Genomic DNA, 23153 nt, shown 5'->3' with positions numbered 1-23153 from the left:
AAATGATTTAAAGTGTGATATGTATGCGGAGAGAAAAAGTAAGGGAAAGAGAAAAATATAAAGAAACGCTACAGAAATAGAGGCAAAGAGATAATGACGACAGAGAGAGAGAGACAGACAGATGTAAAAAGAGAAAGAGCGAGAGAGAAATGCAAATACGCACAATTAAAGTATGAATGCGGGAAGAGAATGGAATAAAAAGAGGGAACAGATGACGAATAGATGGATTTCTCCGCTCTCTACACTAAACCAATATACTCTTTATTTTATCAGACGAATTCAAGGCTAAGGCTAAACACTTAGAGCCAAATAGCTTACAAACTTTTGATAATAATTTTTGTCGACAACAATAAACTCAAGTATGCACTTTATTTATTATAATATATACATATATAATATGAGACTGATAACAGCACAATGCTATTTCCGCCTAAAGCTCAGCTCTGGCCTCTGCTTGATAAGGCATTGGCGAATTTTAGATTTTCAGGGTTCATTATGCAGCAAACGCCCCAAGCAAATTCAGTCTTAAATTAACATCAATTGAGTGAGGTTTAACACTTAGAATGTATTTGTTCGAAAAGCTAATATTAATCCTTCTGTTATCCCTACCAGGGATAATGAGTGAGACAACAGAGAATTCGGTATGTTTTTGCAGTGCTACGAGAGTGAATGGTGAATTCAATCCATATAATTTAGCAGCTCACTGCCTTCAAAAACCAGGACGAGCAATGCGGCGGTTATTGCTTTGGAATCCTAAAGCCCTTTATAGAAAAAGTTTCATCGGTGCGACCTAGAAAAGAAAAAGCAAAAAAGTTTCGAGAAATGGAATCACTTGATAATTATTGCCTGATCAAAGAGGATTTTATTGATCAGATTATACATTTAATAGCTTTCAGCAATAACATTGAAAACAAGTGGATGGTTGAGCTAAAGAATAAAGACTTTCAAATATTAAATCAGACAGTTAAAATTAGTTCACTTGAGAATAGATTAACTGAAAAGGAAAACGAAATAAAGGCAATTGAAAACAAGTTGATCGCAGATTTAAAGAATAAAGATTCTGAAATATCGAATTTGAAGTCGCGAGAAAAGGAAAATTCAGCAATTATTGAGAGACTTAGGAAAAATTTAACTGATAAGCAAAATGAAATCAATAATCTGTCCAGCTGCATAGGTAAAGAGACAGGTATACACGAAATAAAACTTCCTGGATCGAGTGCCTTTAACGTGTCTTGTGACACGTGTCTGGCTGGCTCTGGCTGGACAGTAATTCAGCGTCGTCAGGACGGATCTGTGGACTTCAATCGCACAATGCGAGATTATCGCAAGGGCTTTGGCGCATTGGACGGAGAGTTCTTTATGGGGCTTGACAAGCTCCATTTGTTGACGAAGTCACGAAAACACGAATTGTACATTTACCTGAAGAAGTTTAACGATGAAGTTCGATATGCGCGATACAGTCACTTCTTCATTAAGGGAGAGGAGGATAGTTTTAAAATAAAATCATTGGGAAACTATACTGGAGACGCAGGCGATGCAATGGCTGATAATCTGTATAAGAAATTTACAACAATCGATGAAGATCACGATAATTGGTTCACTGGAAATTGCGCAGATTTCTATGCAGCTGGTTGGTGGTTTCACAATTGCGGTGACAGGTGAGTAGATTACATTTTCTATAATTGGCTGAAGTCATATTGTTCATTTATAATTCACAGCCGGCTAAATGGAAAATACCAAACAGCGGATCTTGCTGCAAAGGTCAGGGGTATTAATTGGATTTCATGGACACTGGACTCCCTTAAGTTTGTGCAAATGATGATTAGGCCAGTCGAGTAAAGCAATTTCAATGCATTTTTAAATATTGTTAAAATGCTTTAAATGGAAATAATCAAATTGAATTTTTTTTATAACTTGTTATTGCAAATCGATTTTGCACTGCATATGGACATCGCTCAGGGCCAATATACATAATATACAATCTAAAAAAAATGAATGAAATACATATGCATATATTATGTTGCCAGATTTCTATTATGAATAAATACATTTATTTGCAATAATAGTTTTTTAATTCCACTTTTAAGTAATTAAAATTTGTTATAATTCAAATACTGCGCAGGAATAGCAGGCACCGAAAATAACATAGTTTGGTAAGGGAAGGAGGAGCTAGAGTAAATCAATTGAAGGAAAAGTACAAAAATCGCAGACATAGGAAACAATGGGAGATCAGCATGAAAAGTAGAACAAGTAGAAGTAGAAGAGTAGAAGAAGAACCAGCAGTACATGGAAACAGAGTAGAAGCACCAAGTGGAGTAGGTTACTGAAGAAGAAAATGATAAACAAAAAATATAAAAGAGATGGAGATGGAAGAGTTGAATAAAAGTTATAAAATCAGCTCGTGCAGAAAAGTTAGCAGGTGAAGCTGCAAAAAGAGTAGAGTTGGTAGAAAGCAGCGCAGGTGAGAATGAATGCTATAGCGAGAGACCCACCGAAGTATAAGCATGCTGAGTAACAGCAGTCGGAGAAGCAGTGGGCAGTGGAATAATAGATGAACTAAGAAACGAAGCGTTTCACCAAATAGTTAAGCATCATTCCTATACAGTGGATCCTTGGCTAACGAACGCTTCGTATGACTTACAATTCGCATAACGAGCAGCAACAGATTTGCAAACATATATTGTTTGCAAAATTTTCCCGAATGTTTAGGTGCGAAATAGACTCCGGCAATATTCTGAACAGTTCTTGCATGTATTGAACTAATTCTAATTCGGTTTTAATAAGTAGCTGTCTTAGCAGTCTTAGCTAGCCTATCACTAGTCAAGTAGCTCAAGCACACCTCAACCACTTCTAATCACATTTGATGTACTCAGACACCTGTCCAATTAGTTTACACAGAATGAATGTGTGTGTGTGTGTGTGTGCGTATTGTGACAAAACGTTTAAAGTGAAATTTTCGTGTTAGCCAGGCAAACGTGAAACACTGGCACAAATAAGTCAACTGGCATTTAACGAGCTGCTGCGGGTGCAGCTGCTGGAACACTGAGTAGTCGCATCGGTGCGAAGCCAACTGGGCTCAACAAACATAATCAGGAGCTAAGCAAAATGGGTCCAACTACAGCTCCACTCAGGCCAAAAGTATGCAACAATTTATGCATGTTTACAATGGAAATGGAAGGGAGTGGAGGGGGGCTGTGTGGATGTGTGGTTAACAGTGCTGCTAAATCTTTAGGGCTTCGATAAGCCAGATCAGCTAGAAAAAGCTAAATTACAAATTGAAATTTCTAAACAAAAATTTTTTTTTGATTTTTTTTTTTTTTTAATTTTTATTAATAATAATTTTAATTTTGTTTTCATATTCATCATCTTTCAATTGGACTTACAGATGTGTATATACGAGCATTAAGCTGATTTTTATTGATCAGCTTATGCAGACTGTTCTAGAGCAAACTTCAATTTTATTTACTATTGTTATATATATTTTTTTTTATAGTTCGACAATGATTTCATTGAAAATGCAATCCCCATTCATAAATTCCTCTTAGAAGATATTTGAATAATTTGAAACATCCAATAACTGCAAAAGATTTGATATTGGCTTGTCAGAATTTATTAAACTTTTTTTATTATAGATATTATATTTAAATATGAGTGAAAAGATTCTTACAGATTTGTGATTGGCTGTCCGTAATAAATGTGAAAATTTATATTAAAAATTGCATAACATAATATAGTAACTTTTAATTAAACAAAAATTATTTTTTACCAACTCGACAAAGGAGTATAAGAAATATGAGAATAAATTTTGTGTTTATGTGAAAATGAAATACTTTTGGGGGTTGAGCCAATATTAGTTATGGTATTTTTTTTTTTTTACTTAAATGACCTTTCAAGAGCATCTCTTCATCCCCCTGGGTTTTTGTTTTGATTCGCGCATTTGCAAATCTAAAAACTGCAGAACAATCTTGCTTGTGATGGGAAAGTATGGGGGAGTACGTATATCGACGATTATGCCAAAAAAATTTCATGAAGTTTTTGGCGGACAAATAGCCAAATGGGCAACACTGTGCGGTGTGTGGGACAGAGTTGAGGTCCGCTATACAAATGACCATTGGCCGGGCGCGTTGCATACTTTCGGACGTCTGGTGCTTTCGAGGTGGCTAACACAGAGCATAGACAAACATTGATCACTTACAGGCTGCCAGCAGCGGGCGGCGGGTGGCGGAAGGCAAACGGCAGACAGCAGACAGCAGACGGCCGACGGCGGACAGCAGGCAGCGGACGGAAGCTAAAGGGCTTTAGTGAAACTCAGCGGCTGCACTGAACTGTTGCAACAGAAGCAGAAGCAGCAGCAGCCGCTGCCACCGCCGCCGCATGTTAATATCAAACGTTGGCAGAGGACACACAGGATGTGCAGCTGGAGCTGCATCGTGTTGGCGTCTATTGGCCATTGGATTAAAAGCTGACCACGTCAGCCCAGGCCCAGGCCCAGGCCGAGGCCCATGCTGCCCCGCTCTGGCACTGTCTGGCGGCCAAACATGTGGACAACCTGGTAATGGCCGTTGTCCGGCAACGGCCATCGATAAAAACCCAAAGCTGACTAACTGCAACGCACACAGTATATGGCCCGACCATATTTCAATTCAAGCATTTTGTCTTTAAGTAATTGTTGTTGATCTGGCTAACTGTGTTTTGTTGCTCACAAAACTTGATTAAAGAAATCAATCATTTGCATGAAACACTCTGACTAATGAATTTTATTAAAAATACTTTAAAATTATTTCTATTGAGTAATTTAAAAAATTAATTATTATTATAAAAATCAAATACACTTGCCAAAAATATAATAATCCTTTATTAATTGCTCAATGTAAACTTTAAGGTGGAATAAAAAATACCTTTAATAAATTTAAAACTACTATAGTTAATAATTTAAAGATTACTATTATTTACAATAGTTAAAATATTATAATAATTTAAAAAAAAAAATATTTTATTATAGAATAATTTAAAAAATAAATAAATCTCGTATTAAAAGAATTAATATAAATTTAATTCAATATAATGTTTGACTATCGAACAATTGTACCCAGATTGCAAGTAAATCTAAATTTAATTAAGAAATAAATATATAAAATATTATGCAAATAACTTAAAAAAATAACCCTTTACCCAATATATGTACACAGACAATAAAGCCAACCAAGCTCATTTCCTATATATTCTTTTCTCTCAAGCTCTTGCTAGTCTTTTGTAATTAAAGCAATTTAGTATGTATATGTACCTAGGCAAATAATTGAAATATTTAAATTATTTTCGCTTACAATTTACTTAAAGAAATTTGCATTTAAACTCAAACGTTTCGAACTTCCCAAACACCTCTCTTACTCTTTACCTCCCTCCCTCCCATTCACACACTCTCTCTCTCTCTCTCTCTCTCTCTCTCTCTCTCTGCCTATCTATATCTGTGTGTCTCAGTGTAAGCTCGAGCTCGACCTCCTTTAAGGGTAAGACAAAATGGCGCAATTAATTAAATGCATGCGCTTTATGGCCGAAAAGCTGGGGGTACCCAACGCCAGGACAGCTCCAAGGGTCGCTGCTGAAGTGGGCGCTTCGCTGAGGTGGTCGATTGGGGTGATTGGGGGTAGGTTGGTGCACACAAATGCTTAAAGCCAAAAACCACACAATCAGCTAAATAGCAATCGCTGCCTGGCGCCACGGCCGCTGTTTGAGGAAGCCGCGGAAAGCTGCAGCTGCCACCTTCAATACCCCTTCCAAATGCTGTCTACCGCCATCGACACCTGCGACACCTGTGACTGCTAATGCCAGCAGCAACAACAGCAACAACAACAACAACGATGTCAACTTAATTTTGCTAGTTTAGTTGTTGAGTGGCTGCTGTGTGGCAAATTAATTGACAGTCTTCCAACCGAAACTGTCGCAGACTAAGTGGAAATCCGATCTGATGCAGCTTGCTTTCACATAGAAATAATAAAAATATTATTTTCTTCTTGTAACTATATATCATATTGTTCCAATCTGCGCTTAGATTAAATCTAGCGTACAGCGTGAAAGGGAATTAATTTATCTGTCTTCTGCAAATAATAGATAATTCCAATTACTTCCTCATGCTGCTCCAACTAAAAACCCTCAGTATGGTATAACAATTCATCTTGTTGGCTTTACATTAACAACAATTTTGAAAGTCAAATGGCAAGTCTTATTGATAATTTAAAATGTTATCAATAATTATAAAAGTTGATGTGATATATGTACTTAACGGTATTAGTTTTACTGTTATATTCAATGTTCGCTATATATTCCTCACACCTGCAGCTTAAATCGAGCAAGATAAACTAAAAGTTCTACGAATATCCCAGAGGATATCCGTTGGACCAAAACTAAATTCAAGTTTACTAGAGGCGCGAAAGATAAAAAAATACTCTATACTTCTCACACCTTACACTTAAATTAATTGTCACACAATTAGTTGTAGAAATTATAAGGCTTGAGGCGTAGCTTATATAGATTTTCATACTGTACAACCATTAAAAATGGAAATTCGGTTTATATTATATGATTATAAGAATTGTGTTTATTGTTTCTCATTGTTTAATTAAAGCTTTATCATTTCTCATTATTATAGTTTGTATTAATGTTTAAGATCATCATCATTATTTTTATTAGTTTCCATATCACCATAGCTCTGTCAGCTGGGCATTCCCAGCGCCGTGATCTGTATACGTTGGTCTTTCGCTCATATTAATTAAAGGGCGTAATTTTCTCGATATCTGACCAGAATTTGCCGAACCATGAGTCGAGCATTTCATGATCGCAGTGATGACAGTCGCAGCACCTATTGTCACAATCGGTGCCACAACATCCATAACATTTCTTGAATGAGCACTTGTCAGACTCTCTACTGGAGTAAAAGTGTGTGCAATTGTTCTTGTATTTGGGCATGGGCTTAAAGGTGATTGGACCTCGAACACAGCACACTCCCTCAGCTAAGTGTTGCAGCAGGAGCAGCAATAAAAGTTGCAATAGCATCGCTCATGCAGCTGGCACTTTACGATCCAACAAACTTGAGTTTTGAGAATGAACTAAATTCAACGGCCATTAAGAATAGACTGAAGCTAATGTGAATACATATATATACATATAATGTATATTCTAAAATTTAATTGAATTTAAGATGCTTAAGGTGGAACAGAAAACGATTTTTACATTTTGTTAGTTAAAATAAATAAATAAATAATAATAAAGAGGATATATACATATGAATACATACAATTTTAAAATAGATTCAGTTAAGGCGAAATATTTTGCATTCAGCAAGATGGGCATTGCACCAAAATCAATATACTCATTTCAATTTCGTAAGTAAGTCTTAAGTAAGTCTATATTAAGTTGTTAGTATTATAATAATTTAGATAAGTGCGTTTCAGCTAGAGGAAAACTAACTTAATATATGAATATACGGCATATGATATACAGACAGATCATATCGTCTGCCTTATCTTACTCTCACAAAACATTTCTCGATTGAATTCAAAGGTCTCAGGACTGGGCCAATCACATTCGCTTTGTGACAGGCAATCAGGCGGTCAGATAAAAACTACGTCAATTTCAATACAAATATGATTTAGCCTAGCCTTGGCTCCCTCAAACAGACAGAAGAACTAAGGGAAAAGGAAGGTGGATGTCGGGTGGGGGGAGGAGAGACAGCTAGCTAGCTGGCTTATCGATACGAAATTGAATCAAATCAAATCAATTTGCAAGCTTCGCTTCGTAATGGAGAAATATGCCAAGTTTCAACGCTTGAACGAAGAGCAAAGGGCAAAAAAAAAGTTGAAGAAAGAGAGAAAACCTAGACAACTTACTTTTAGACCTGAAGCGCTGCCCTCGCCCTCGCTTTGGGTCAGGCAGGTGCATTCATAAATCTCAATTTTCAGCGCCAATGACTGGCAGAAGTTGCTTTTATTTTCTTTTGTCTTTTCCTTTTTCTTTTTCTCTTTCTTTTAAAGCTTTCGCGCAACTGCAGGCGGCAACGCAAATTGTTAAATTTTCGCATTGCAACAACATTGTAGATGTGTGAGTGTATGTGTGTGTGTGTGTGTGTGTGTCCAATCCCTTTTTGGCTAAAACGTTTGCACAGTTTTATCTTTATTTCGACCTAGTCTACTTTATTGCCGCATCTCATACTCTAACCAGATCTTCTTGCCTTTTATTTTGTGGCAAGCGTTGTCATAAAACCCAAAACCCAAAGCCCAAAACCCAAACCCAATCCCGAGCCCAAAAGCCGCAACACCCGACCAGACCATACAAAATTAACAAAATAAATAAACAAAGCAACAGCAGGCAAAACGCAACAAAACAAGAAAAAATGACAGAGCACAAGGAATATTCTAAACGGAAAAAAAGGGTAAAGCTTTCGCCCACTGAAATCGTAAAAAATGAAAAGTATCTCGCAGATACAACAGCAGTTGCAGCCGGTGCTCGCTGCTTGCCGCTACAGTGTCTGCCATAAATATTGCTCTATGGTTTTCATTCATGCAACTAATTACATTTGCATTTGCCTGCAACAGCAGCCTGAGCCGGCCCCCACCCCCCGGCCACAGGCGTCAGCTCTCAGCAGCGAAGCAACAACAAAGTTTAGATATTCCGTGGAATTTTTAGAAAAAATGTTTGCAAAATTAATAAAGAGCTCAAAGTGTAAAAAGCAATTCGTATTTTTTCAAGATATTTAGTAAATATATAAAGCTCAATCAATATCAATTTGGATCTTTAAATTCCTCATATATATTAGAAAAATAATACAATATAATTTCATTAAGTTTCAAACTAGACAAATCTTAATTTTTTTTTTAAAGGATTTTTTAGTTTTAAAATGTAAAAATTTATTGTTGAATATAATTTGCAATGAAAAACATAGATATACAAATTACTAAATATACTAAATACAAATCTATTTTGAACAAAACCCATCAGAAACCTTATGAGGTTGACTATATTCAACGGATCTATGTTCTTTTTTTTAGCTACATTAAAAACACAATTGTTTTAAGATTAATGATAATAATCAAATCGATTTGTTGACATCACTTTTTGACTATGATATCTCTAAAATGTTCGCCTTGAGTCAGTGCGGCGTATTGTGTCCGTCTAAAAAATAACTGTAAATATATAGGGTTGCAGATGGGTGCGTCGAATATGGACAACCCTACGACCTCAGGTTCGCAGTCAAAACAAAAGATTGCTAAAGCGAATTGCTGCGCTTAATTTCTGATATTATTACTCCATACCTTCTGCCATTTTTATTTGTTATTTAGGTCCTATATATCCTGCCACACCTTTAGTTCAAATAATAATGAAAGGTCCAGCTCTTTTTACTCTAATCACACATGCAGAGATTTTTAATCCTTAATCCTTGTTGCCCTTACCATTATATCAATTAATTCGAACAGTAGCTAAGCCAACACTTAGTGCACTTATTGCTGCAGCTGCGGCATCATTAAAAAATTATCCACTCGAATTATCCGGAGCGTGTAGCGAAGCATGGCCCCAGGTAATCAACACCTCGCGATAGCGCCAGCAAAACCCAACCACAAACAGTAAAAATCAATCGTTATTTTTTCCTCTTTTACTTACTTTTTTTTTTTAATTTTTACTCTTGACTTGATTTATTTAACTTTAATGAACTGCAAGCGAAAAGGGTCAGAGCAAAGGATAAAGAGCAGAAAACCACAGGCAACTGACAGATGACAAACAGTCTGGCTAAAGTTGAGAGTGCGCCAGAAAGGGAAAGCGAGAGGCAGAGTGAGCGAGAGGTGGAGAGAGCGAGTTATTTTTGACTCTTGGCTAGCTTTTCGACACATGTAACATGATGACCTTTTCTGGCCAGTGGCCCACAAAGTCAACTGCAGTTTGTAAGCGAATACAAATTCGAATCCGATTTCCGTCTTCGAGCTACGACCTAATGTTAGCTATCCACAGCCAAAACGGAACTGCAGCCAACTGCTGCTGAACTTAACCTCAAACCTAATAAATAGCTTAATTAGTCTATTGTCTAGCTGTGTGTGGGTGTGTGTGTCTGCCATCACCTTGACAGCAAGCAGCAGCCACACGCAGCCCAGCTGCTGACCCATAGCATCATTACACATTTAAACGATTCGCTTCCGGCTGCAGCCAACGGCACCAACTGCAGCCCGCAAGCGCGTGTCTGTCTGTCTGTCCATTGAGGGAAGAAAAAATAATATGTGTGTTTGTGTTTGTATGTGCATGTTTGTGTATATGTAGTAAATAGCATACATGTATGAGGTTAATCGTATCCAGTTATTGGCATGGAATGCGCATCTGGTTATGTGAATTGCACATTAAATGCATTTTAACAGGTGAGAGTGGAGTTGCTCGACTAGTATATATCCTGGAATGCAAAGAATATAATAATAAATAACACATTTATTGATTATTGTAATTAATGAATAAGAAATAATTAGAATTACTAGTATATATCCTGGAATGCAATGAATGGAATATAATAATAAATAACACATTTATTGATTATTGTAATTAATGAATAAGAAATAATTATAATTACTGGGAATTCAACTAGTTGATATTTAATTAACTAAATAATTTTTCTACCAATTTAAACTCAAGCATTCAGCTTAGCTAATAAAAATCTAGGTATAACAAAAAATCAATTTTCAAATAAAGAAATACAGTGGAGACCGGTTATTACGATGGTCCTTTGAGGAAGTATAAGTTTAAGTTTGCTCATATAAGTTTGCATTTGCACCAGAATTTTCATCCTAATAACCATACGCTATGAGAGGAGTCGTTTTAACCGGATTCTACTTTAAATTAGATTTTGTGTTCATTGGCGAAATTAATAGAGTCTATTGAGTACATTCAATGCATAAGAAATTGCCTGCCCCTTCTGTCCGCTACATACATTTTCACAAAAATATTCTATCCTGATATCTCATTTTCAATGAGCCCTGCGAATAAAATTTAAAAAAGCTATTTTCGATTTCATTCCAAATATCTCAATTAAAAGTAAAAAAAAAAAAAAAAAAAAAAACAAAAACGATCAATAAGTGTGCAGTGTCTGGCAACAATTGGACATTTTAAGTCCTTTCATAAACCTGTTGAGAACTACTCTGGCCGTAGATAAATTTTGCGGTGCGAAAGTTCAACGGTTGGAAAAACAAGAAACGCTTTTAATACCAAATATCTATGCGCATAATCCTCTATGTTTTGGGCTTTGGCGCTCGCTAAATGCCAGACTCAGTCCAAGGTCCGGCGACCATGAACAACAATAAGCACTCAAAATAAACAACAACAAAAGCAGCAGCATCGACAACAACAACAACAACGATTGTAATGAGCAATGCGTCGCTCGCATCCAGCGATAATTATGTATGAAGCAATTATATCGCAGGTCCAGCAACAAAATATCAACAAAAGGAAAAGCAACAAACACACACACACACAGCAGACCAGTGTTGCCAGCAGTTGAGTTCCACAACAAGTTGTTTGTAGAGAACAGTAAAATAGGCTAAAATGTATGGAAAAAATCCTAGTATAGCAGGCTATATGAAAAATGGCAGACATAAAAATGGATGATAGCATATAAAAAGTAGCTCATCATAATAATCAAATAACAGAATCAAGCTACAATTTAAGTACTCGAAATTAGTATATACTTTGAGGAAATATTTTCCACAAAGTATTTCTTCTGTGTATTTCCACTAAAAAATGTTCCTCTAATTGTTTGCTTCTTCTAATTTGTTTGCTCTAAGTATTTCTTCCAAGTATTTATTCTATTTATTCCCTTTAAGTATTTCCCCTAATTATTTCATCCAAGTATTTAATATTATTACTATTCCAAGTCTTTCTTCTTAATGCACACTTCAATTCACTTTACTATACTGCACGAAGGACCCCTGCCAGGCCTGGGGGAATGAAGAAAAGGTGCAGCTGCTGCCCTTTATATAGGGCGACTTCCACTCAAACAATAGGTAGCGTTGTGTCCTCTCTGCTGCTTCAAGTATTTCCTTAAATATAAATACCAAAAGAATACTGCTGCATACATATAGGCAACATAAATGATCTGTAAATCTTTTTCGTGCCTTGAGTTTCTTAGGCAAGCCGACAGAGAGACAAAAAGAGAGACAGACATAATTATTAGATGGCTTAAACAGTAGTTTCTTCTATTCTTCTATTTCTCTTAAGAACTATGACCTCTGCATAGTCTGCCTCAATTATTGGCTAATCCATTCCATACTCGTTTTCAATTAATGTATTACTAATAGGCTAGACCACATTCAAAACGGCTAGATCTAGCCTGATTTAGGCTAAACGAGCAACACTGCAGAAGACCAGCACACACATAGAGAGACAGCTGGCAATAAGTGTTGTTGCGGGGTTTTCTACGTGCGATCTACACAAATTGAAAGGCTGGCAACAATTTGTTGCTGCTGGACGACAACAACAACAAACGAGTTAAATGCCTGACTGACGTCTATAATTATAAAATGGTTAAATACCAAAAAAAAAAGGGTATAAAGAAAACACTGGCAACAGCCATTCGCGCCAAATTCAAGCACGTGCCGTCAAACAACACACGAGCAACCTGAGTGAGCGACTATCAAATACCTCGCAGGCAAAATTTTAAACATACAAAACATAAAAGTGAGAAAAAACTTTGCAATATTGATCGATTTTCATTGATTGAGGTGCAATACATACATATGTGTATATATCGATATCGATACCGATATTCAATCAGTGGTGCAATTATAGCTATCAAGATGTTACTCAAAAAAGTTAATAAACGACATTGCCATTTAACCAATATACCCCGTTTTAAAGAGCTTCTTTCAGTACAGGATATAACAATGCTGAGCGAGAGAAAAAATTAAGTGGAAAATGTGTATAATTAAGTCGCCAACCCGAAAGTAGGCAATACAGAATAACCCAAAAAATACTCACAGTTCAGCAGAGCGAAAGCGAGTGTGATAGCGTGAGGGTAAGAGAGGAAGGGAGAGAAAGAGAGAGAGAGAGAGAGAGAGAATTGGGAACGGCAACTGGAGAGTGCACAGTACAGAGATACTTTAATTGCATTTGTATTTGTATTCACATGTAATGCGTATATTTTATTTAAAATCAGATTTTTATATTGGTCATGGTGCAGTATTTTTTAAAACCGAAACACTACTGTTACGCGCGCTTTGTGAGCCCTCAGTTAAATAATATGCACCTGCAGATATATAAAAATATTCATTTCATTTTTTTGCGGATTTTTAAGCTTTTGTGAGGTTTATGTATATATTTGCAATTTAATTTCATGTATTTGCAAAGGCTTTGTCAGCTGATTTTCACAACTTTGCAGGCTTATTAAAATTGTCTCCATCGTATTTTTTTTATAAAATGAATTTCAATAAAAATTTTATCTTATTAACGTACTTAAATGTAAGAGATTCAATAATTTTCGTAATTCAACTATATTCTTTAGTGAAATTAATTTAAAAAATATTTGTTTTTTTTTTTCCCGGATTTCACATATTCAGGAACACTTCACGATTTTAAGTTTAAGCTCAATGGGACTAAATTAAATTTTTTCATTTCCATTGAACAACAATTTACACCACAATTTCAATAATAACTTAGATATAGGAATAATATTTAAGTATTATTAGTGCACATCCAGAAAAAATAAAATATTTTAGCATATTACATACTTTCTTATAAACTGTTATTTATACTAACAATTAATTAATAAACTTTTTAAGGTTGAAATCGACACTTGACTTTTTTTTTTAATATTAAAAGCCAGCCGGAAATTACATTAGTCTAGCGGGTTAAATCTTTTTTTTTCTACTTTTTTTTCTACTTTAATATTTATTGCTTTCATCTGGCGGAAATTCTATAAATGATAGGGTATATAAATAAAAAATTCCGCAATAATTTAACTTAAGACTCTTAATAACCGCTTAATACATTTAACTGCCTATTATTAATTCTTTAAATTTAGCTCCTTATTATTTCCATTAATCCCTGACTTTACTTTGTACCTCATTCCAGATGATTTTTTGTGGTTTACGCCACTTTAGTTTATTGAAAGAACTCTCTGCCCATCAGGGATGACATTAATTCTGAGCCAGAAACGGACCTGAGACTGAGAAATTTCATTTGACTTAAGACTGGGTTGGGGTTAGTTGTAGTTGTTGGATAGATATATTATGATAGTTGAGATAGATATAGATAGATATAGTGAAGGAGCGAGTTAACTCTATAAATATATATTAATTATATATACATATGTAAATATAAGACTCCCAATCCTATGTATTTTATTATTATTATATTAGCTCTTTTTATGGCTCTCTCTCTCTCTCTCTCTCTCTCTCTCTCTCTTAAGGAAAACCATTTTGTATAGTATGGCTAGGCTTTTTTATGGTTCGCCATGTCCCAAATGCCCATTGAGCCATGGCAATTGTCGGCTCATTCATTTTGCATGAAAATCTTGACGATGTATTACAACAATTTAAATGCCAACTGATATTTTTGCTGCTGTACATGCTGTACATACACTATAATAAATATATAAATATACATATATACAATTGTATATCCATACATACATATGTATGTTGATTGCGAAATGGAAATTTCATTTTAATGCACTTGACATATTTTTCACTTACGCCACCAAATTTATCTGCTTCATTTTCACACCTTCCACTCGTATTTTTCTCAGCTTTTACATAATTACAAATTGATTTTGGTTTATGTGAAAGGAAGTTCCTCTTGTTTATATACCCTGTAAATGAGTAAAAATAAAATAAAAGAATTAACAGGTATATCGATGTTACTGCTTGTTAATATTTATTAGTTGATATGAATCATTTGACTGTTTGATTCAAATAAAACAAGTAAGAACGTTGCAGTCGGGCGTTACCGACTGCGGAATACTCATTCACATCCCATCAACAATTTAGTAGTTAAGTTTCGTTCTAATACTGTAGAATATACAGGTTTTTCCGATTTGCCACGCCCCAACTAGGCGTAGACACCTCATTTTTGGTCAGTTTTTAGAAAGAGATAACGTTACCCTAACTGCAAAGTTTGAATGCTTACCCTAAAAAAATGTGAAAATTACAGGGTATTTTTCGATATGCCACGCCCCTAAAGAGGCCTAAAAATTATTTTTGGGGAATCGATAGAGGAGGCTACCAGTAACTCAACTATCCAAATTTGAAGCTTCTAGCTATTATACTTTAGGAGATATAAACTTTTGCGGTTTGCCACGCCCCCTGTGGGCGGACATATATCCGACAAAACTTTTTGGTCTTGGGTGATCAGTCCGAGTATATATACAAAATTTGAGGTCTCTGCCATCAATAGTGTCCAAAATATAGGAGAATTTAAAAAATCACTATATCTTCAGGTCCGATTTGCCACGCCCCCAACGGGCGTAGACTTATAATTTATCTTCAGACTTTATAGAATCATACCATTAGCTGACGTGCAAAATTTCAGCATTCTAGGTTTACAACTTTAGGAGATACAGTTTTATCCGATTTGCCACGCCCCCAATGGGCGTAGATATATCCGCCATAGCTCGTAATCTTGGGTGGTCAACGCGGACCTACATACCAAGTTTCAGCTTTCTAGCTCTTCAACAAACATGATTTCTGGTATATCGGAAAATGCATTTTCCGATTTGCCACTCCCCTAGTGGGCGGATCGGGAAAATTTTAACACTTTATAAATCGGAGATATACACGAGTATGTGTTCCAAATTTCAAGTCTCTAGCTTCAATAGCGCCGAAATAGATTGCGTTCATACGGACAGACGGACAGACGGACAGACGGACGGACGGACAGACGGACAGACGGACAGACGGACGGACAGCAAGACGGACATTGCACAAAACCAATATACTGATTCACTTTCGTGAATGAGTATAAATATGAATGTAATAACTTTTAAGTAATTGATACATATTAAGGCTGATACTGCTATAAAAAGAATATGCTACTCTTAAATAATACTTTATACTTTATATTAATACGTTGGGGCTTAAATAAACCTATTGGCGTATAACCTATACACATATATGAGTACTAAGATTATAAAAGGAACAAAGCCAAAAGGCCAACAGGGTATTTTCTAGTTGGGCCACTCATTTTTGTTTCTTGACTTTTTTAGCACTCTTAGGCTCATTAAGCACTTTGGGCAACGGTAATTAACACAATCTGTTGCATACCCTAAGGCAGATGAGTGCAGGAGAAAAAGGTAAAAGCACAAGGAAAAATGACTGTGTAAACTAGTAGAAAGACGCTTTTTTTCTTACCTAAGCATCCCAAAAAAAAAGATAAAAATCATGCTGAAAAGATTTGAAAGCGTGCAAAATTACGTAGTCAAGGTAAACAGGTCTCATCATTGGGAAGATAAATAGCAACCCCTAGAGAAAAAGAGAAAAATATTAAATTTTAAATTATAACCAAATAAATTAAATAATTAAAAAAATTCTACTTCCCTTCACAGTTATCATGTCTTATTTATTATATAATTTCTTGCGTCCTCTAATCCTTCTTACCAATAATATATCGCTTGCTTCACATTGAAGTTTTTCAATTAAACAAAACACCTTTACTCCATCACCTCTGATTATTTTTCATTACATTCAATTGCATTGGTATTCAGTTACATGTGCTATTTAAGCAGCATTTACGCTTTGTTGCCACGAATGCAATACAAACAGTTTTACCAATTGTAATGGACTGCTTAAGCCTGTAATAATTACAATTATGTCGAATCCCTCAATACTCTTACACATTGCTTTCATCTTATTTGCAATGCAATAACTTTTATTCATCAAATAATTGGATTGTCTAGCGGCCATACTCTATCAGAGGTATATTCATTTTTGTTGGGTTTGATTTAGTAAAATTATATTTCGGTTTTGGACAGTTTGCTTATTGTTAGTTTATGAAATTATGTCAGTAAAATATGATCCCAAATATTGTTTAGTTGTTTCTTATATGTTGGGCATCTCAATTGAAACTTATGTAAAGAACAAATAATAATAATTGCATGAAGAAGTCACAAAGGCATTTTTGATTGCATGTCCCGCTTATAGTTCACAGTTCTGAACAACAATTATTAAATAATAAACTACTTAAATTGAAAGACTAGACTTTGTAGCAATAAAGGCACTTAGCCACTCTAATAGTTAAGGTTTATTGAAAAATGCGCTATAGAGTTAAGGACGAAAGCTGAAATAAAATATAAAAATAGATTAAAAAATAATAATAATAATGATAATAATACTAAAATACAGTGATAACAAAAAAATCTAAATTTACAAATTTAAAAAATTTAAATTTATATAAAATTCAATCCATTATTTTATCCAAAAATGCTTTAAAGAATGGTCTAAATAAATATAATATTATAAAAAGTATCATTTTAAAAAATTTACTCCTAACACCTTGTAAAGAATTTATGTTTGCTAACTATAATATTTAACATAGATATAAACACCAATTGTTAAAAAAAAACTTGTCTAGTTCTTTTTAAACTCTCCTCCACCACCGCGAGTCTAGCATTAGGGTATTTAAGCTTCCACAAGCCGTCGTAGCTTATCAATTTCTTCTTCTCTTTTTTTATTTTGCTTGCTTTCTTTGTCGTAATTGTCCAAGTTACGCACATTAATGTCATAGGGCGCTACATATATATCTATACACACACAATTGTTATACATACATATGTCTGTTTATGTGTGTGGCACTGTACGTATTGTATGTGTCGCCTATAGTGGCGCCTCGCATTGTTGGAAGAGCCGCGGGCGACACGCGGGGGTCACAGTCAAGTGGTTGTCTGTCTCCACTCAAGTGTCAGGGTTGTCCTCGTCACGAGGCTTGGCAGGCGGCCAAGTGACGTAAAGCTGGTTGAAGGACATTCTCTTGTATATATGTATATGTGTGTGCCATATTCACTTCCACTTGCCTGTTCCGCATTGTTACACACGTACATGAATATATATGTGTGTATATATATATGTGTTTAAATACATATATTACTTGTTCGCCAGCGTTCCCTGATTTCCTGCATTCGAGTCGTAAATCTTCCTAGGACATATTCAGCTCTGTACATCATCCTGGTCAGCTGCTGTTTAACAATTCTCATCGGTTTCTACTTTTGCTTCCTCCCACTTCTGCGATTAACATTCTGAATGCTTTTATACTATACATACTGATACTGAACGATACGGAGACTGGACGTAGACTTACGGAGACGGAGACGAGACGGAGACGTAGACCTGAGACGGAGACGGAGACTGTACTATCTTATACTGTATACGAACTTATACGATACTTAACTTATACTGGGACTATACGTTAGACTTATACTAGACTATACTTATACGTATACTAGACTTATACTTTATACTTTATACTTATACTTATACTTATACTGACATACGTTAGGAGGGGTATTATTTCTGGTGGGTCACTTCAATAAGTTGAGACGCTTAATATCCGGCAAATATATGATAGATGAGCTTTAAAACTTGGGCACTTTTCATTGCCATTTTCCGTTGATATATGAACTAGAAACTGGAAACTGAAAGATGCTCTTCGCCTTTGAGCCTGTTTAAGTGCCTGCCTCACAATTTCGTCGCACTTCGGCTCCAGCCAAAAGGGGCATTTCCGTCTGGCTTTTCTGGGCTTATGTTACAGCTGTTAGTCAAAGTTTTAAGTGTAAATGCTTTAATTTTTAAAGTCTAAGTAAACTTTGAAACTCAAACGTCAAAGATTTTCGGCTGCTTACTAAAGCTGAGACAAATATACCTCATTCCGTTTTTAGGACTTGTCCAGTTAACTTATTTCGGCTTTATTTGTCTAAATATTTGTAATTTTTTTTTTGGGTTTGTAAGTTTTTATTTTTAGGAAAAATTATACTTCCAAAAAATGTTGATTTACTAAACGTTTCTATTACATTACAGGTTGTGGCCTTTTTTGTAGTTTAGAAAAATACAGCGGAAATTGGCTTACAAAAGTTTGATATTCAAACTAAGTAGTTAAATCCAAGAAAACCAATAAAACCAATCGTTACTCATTCTCATAACTCATTTCTACCAAATTCCTCTCAAACGTAAGTATTCTTCATTGGTTGAATTTTGAATACTTCGCTGATCTGTTCTGCAGTCTCTTTCAAAATGTGTTGCGGACCTTGTGGTGGATGCTGTGGACCCTGCGGCGGTTGCTGCGGACCCTGTTATTCCTGCTGTGGTCCATGCTACTCGTGCTGTGGCCCCTGTGGCGGCTGCTGTGGCGGATGTGGACCCTGTTGCTAAAAAGAACCGAAAAAACTAATCTACCAAGGAACAACAAACTCTCTTGTCAATTTTCGTTTTACTCTTAAATAAAGGATAAGTCTACAAAAATGTTTCTTGTTTGGGTAAAATTTGTGAATGGATTATAAGAGCAAGGTTATAATTAGTTAGCTGGCTGTAGGTTCTACGACTTTAACATTTTGATAGGATAGAGAAACTGCGTTTTTTTGACGCTTTAGCTTTACTTTACGGCGTATCGGAATATGAGATAACCAGTCAACCGGTCAATATTTTTTGTTCACATGAAACTTAATTTATTCCCCCCAGATAATTCTACTCTAATGCATTTTTTGTATGCATTTAATCAATAGTTAAGATACATTTAAGGCTACGCTATGAAGTTAATAACAAAAGCTGCAGTAAAGATATAATAATAATTTTAAAAAAATACTCTTCATATTCATATAAGCCAAAGTGGGCTCTGTGTTTCATAATTCGTAACACCCAAAGTAGGCTCTGTGTAATAAACGTCAACGATTTTGGGCTGGTTACCAAAGCCCTAACAAATAAACCTCATTCCGTTTTTAGGGCTCGTCCTGTTAACAACTTTTGATTTTATTTGTCTGAATATTTGTAAAAATTTTTGGGTCTTGTAAGTTTTACTGAGAACCGTTTGGACTAACTAATTTAATTTCTGATTAAATCACAGGTTGGAATATTTCTTTTAAAAAAAAAAATAAATAAATAAAAACATACTAAAAGACTGATAAAGCTTGGAATCTGAACCAAAAAGTGAATACTCAATATCCTAGTACTCATTTCTACCTAATTCTGCTCAATCGTAAGTATTCCACATTTAAATATTCTTTTAGCATTGCATATTTCATAGATCTGCCCTGCAGTTACTGTCAACATGTGTTGCGGACCTTGCGGTGGTTGCTGTGGACCCTGTGGCGGTTGCTGCGGACCATGCTACTCCTGCTGCGGACCCTGCTATTCCTGCTGTGGCCCGTGCTACTCCTGCTGCGGACCCTGTGGCGGCTGCTGTGGTGGATGTGGACCCTGTTGCTAGGTGGAACCCAAAAAAATTACGAGAATGTCCCAACTAACCCATAGTAAATTTTTGTTATAGTACATATAAAATAAAACGGGTCAATTTCTACTTGTCAGTCTTTGGTGTGGGAAATGGAGAAATTTTATATGGGTTGCTTCTCGATGCTGTAAACATATTACAATAGATATCTTTATCAATGTGTTCATGGCTATGCTCAAAAGAAGCATTTAAAAGAATTTTAATGTTAAATAAATGGCAGATAGCCGTCATTAAAATGGGGAACCTCGAATTGCATATAGATTCATGAATATATTTTTATACCCTGAAAATGCAGGTAACAGGCAGATGGAGGCTTGGTATAGCCCCATTAAGTATATATATCCTTTCTTGATCAGAATAACGAGCTCTAGATCCATACATCTGTCAATCCGTCCGTCCGTGCATATGTCCATCTGTCCGTCCGTCCGTGCATATGTCCATCTGTCCGTCCATCTGTCTATCCCTTCGTCTTTTCATCTATCCATCCGTTCTTCCACCTGTCTGTCCCTTCGTCTTTCCATCTATCCATCCGTTCGTCCGCCTGTCCGTATGTATGAAGTCGTCGATTTAAATACCTATAAGCTGAAGCCTTGAAGATTTGTTTAGGGGTCCCTGCATGGCCGCGCATAGGGTTTGTTTCGAGAAATCGAATAAATAATAATAGTGTATTTATGGGAGCTTCTTCATCAGGAAATTCTTCTCCTATCCAGTAGTCAAAACAGTCTTTAACAATGAAACTTCGCCTTTCGTAAAATTCAATCCAAGTAGTCTCTGACATTGAAACTTCACCAAATTTTGCCTGGTAATAACTCTTTATAAAATTAAATCTCATTCAGTTTTTGAGGCTTGTTCATTAAACAGCTCAAAATAAAAATTTTGTGTGAATATTTGTAAATATTTTGGGAATGTAAGTTTCTATGAAAATATAAAAAAAAAAGGTAATTCAATCAAGTTTAATTTCTTTTTTTTTTTTTTTTTTGTAAAATCTCAGGTTGAATCCTTTTTTGTAATAAAATAAGAATACGTCGACCGTTGTGAATTCTGGAGGCTTAATATCCGACTATATAGTTCTCTGGAAGTCAATCAGCGGTCGTAATTGCACGACATCGTAGTAGCTGTTTCTGTGAAGAAGCTTAAGTAAGTGATAATCTCTTGCCTTCGGCGTTAGATCAGAGTTTTCACATTCAAATTGATCGGCTTTTATCTCACAGTTTCCACCAAAATGTGCTGCGGACCTTGCGGAGGCTGTTGTGGACCCTGCGGTCCTTGCTGTGGGCCCTGCGGTGGCTGCTGCGGTCCCTGTGGACCCTGCTGTGGCCCCTGCGGCGGCTGCTGTGGGCCATGCTACTCTTGCTGTGGCCCCTGTGGCGGCTGCTGTGGTGGCTGCGGTCCCTGCTGCTAAAAGAGAGCCATCTTCAGAACGAAATCAAGATACTAGATTGCATTTAATACTAGAAAGCAGCAGCAGACCTAATTGTAAATTTTTGTACTACATAAATGTAAAATAAATAGACCAAGTCTGAAAATTGAAGAAAAATAGTGTGTTGTAGTCTGTCAATTTAATAGAACAAGTAAAAGCATAACAAACTAAAAAAAAAACTCTAGTGACAAATTTGACCGCTTGAAACTTGTTCTATGATTTTGGATCCATACTCTCCCAATTACATAGCATTTCTGTGAAGAGGCTTTCTTCAGTATGTGCTACAAACAGGAAAAAGGAACGCATAAAAGAATTAATAATATATCACCAAAATTTACATAAATAAATGAAGCTGAAAAGCAAAGTAGAATAGTCGACTGACATGCATTTTGTATCGATTTTTATCGATTTTGAATATCATCAATAAATAAATATAATACCATTACTACAAGCAACAAAGTAGCCTTAGATGTTTGCATTTCTACGAGGCTCAGCTTTACAGTCAAGTACATTCTCATTTTAAAACTCGTCCACTGAACATCTCTAATTTGTCGGGAATGTAAGCATATAAAATTATATGAAATTTTATTTAAAATACAACTATTTTTCTTTTTTAGCGACTGCTGTGGAGACCAGCAATCGATAAGCCATCTTCCCCCTTCAAGTGCCTCTTTCCGTGAAGTAGTTCATTACTTTGACTATATAGTCTTGTGGTTTTTCACTCCGTCTACTACAATCAGGATGTGCTGCTCTCCTTGCTACTCGTGCAGCTATTCCTGCACCTCCCCCTGCAATGGCTGCTGCAGTGGCTGCTGCGGCTGCAACGGCTGCTGTGGCGGCGGCTGTTGCTCGGCTGCGGCCTGCTGCTATCCCAGCTGTTGTGGCGGTTCCTGTGGACCCTGCTGCTAGAACGGAACTATCTTCAGAAGGAAATCTAGGTACTACATGAGATTAGAGAGATCATGGAAGCGATAAATTCTGTATTTGCATTTTTAAAGAAAACACAATGTGAGAATAAATTGTAACGTTTTTTTCTGTACTTTATTCTGTTTCATTAAAATAATTCATCAGGAATAAAGAACTGCCATTTTAATTTTTATTTATTTGAACATTAGTTTTGGTATAAAATCTGTAAAATAAAATTTTATAATTTTTAACATCATTTTTAATTTTATATTACATACATTAAGACTTCAATCTCAATCATTTAAACACTTTTATTTATGCAGTTTTTCATTTAAAATGAATTATACTTTAATTTAATATTATTTTAATTGAAGTCTGT

General features: G+C 35.7%; 1 protein-coding gene and 2 long non-coding RNA genes across 5 annotated transcripts in view; 2 read left to right on the top strand and 1 right to left on the bottom strand.

Annotated features, from left to right (window-relative positions):
• LOC149269866 (uncharacterized) overlaps positions 1–17286 on the bottom strand; it is a 40546-nt gene extending 23260 nt beyond the window's left edge. Inside the window, exons 1-2 of the long non-coding RNA XR_016269126.1 lie at positions 16368–17286; positions 14715–14830 (exon numbers count right to left, since the gene is read on the bottom strand). This is a non-coding gene — a long non-coding RNA (uncharacterized LOC149269866). The remainder of the gene's footprint in view (positions 1–14714; positions 14831–16367) is intronic.
• LOC108612162 (fibrinogen-like protein 1) lies at positions 482–2063 on the top strand. Of its 2 annotated transcripts, none has more exons than XM_018005071.2 (3): positions 482–641; positions 700–1658; positions 1719–2063. In XM_018005071.2, exons 1-3 carry the CDS (start codon positions 564–566, stop codon positions 1837–1839), a joined length of 1158 nt encoding a protein of 385 aa, XP_017860560.1. In that variant the 5' UTR covers positions 482–563; the 3' UTR covers positions 1840–2063. The 2 variants fall into 2 exon arrangements, with proteins under 2 accessions (XP_017860560.1, XP_017860559.1); XM_018005070.2 differs by having other exon boundaries at positions 484–641; positions 697–1658.
• A 1507-nt stretch (positions 17287–18793) lies between the features above and the next one.
• LOC108620398 (uncharacterized) lies at positions 18794–22907 on the top strand. 2 transcript variants are annotated; one of them, XR_001916353.2, is made up of 8 exons: positions 18794–18951; positions 19026–19174; positions 19228–20007; positions 20065–20196; positions 20258–21355; positions 21440–21585; positions 21660–22427; positions 22486–22907. It is a non-coding gene; the product is annotated as an uncharacterized LOC108620398 (long non-coding RNA). The 2 variants fall into 2 exon arrangements; XR_016269175.1 differs by having other exon boundaries at positions 18822–18947.
• The last annotated feature ends 246 nt before the right edge of the window (positions 22908–23153 follow it).

The sequence above is a fragment of the Drosophila arizonae genome, chromosome 3 (genome assembly GCF_054131065.1).
Source record: "Drosophila arizonae isolate 15081-1271.41 chromosome 3, UAZ_ARI_1.0, whole genome shotgun sequence".
Lineage (NCBI taxonomy): Eukaryota > Metazoa > Arthropoda > Insecta > Diptera > Drosophilidae > Drosophila > Drosophila arizonae.
The sequence above is the reverse complement of the archived record's forward strand: the minus strand, read 5'-3'. Positions and strand labels throughout refer to the sequence as shown.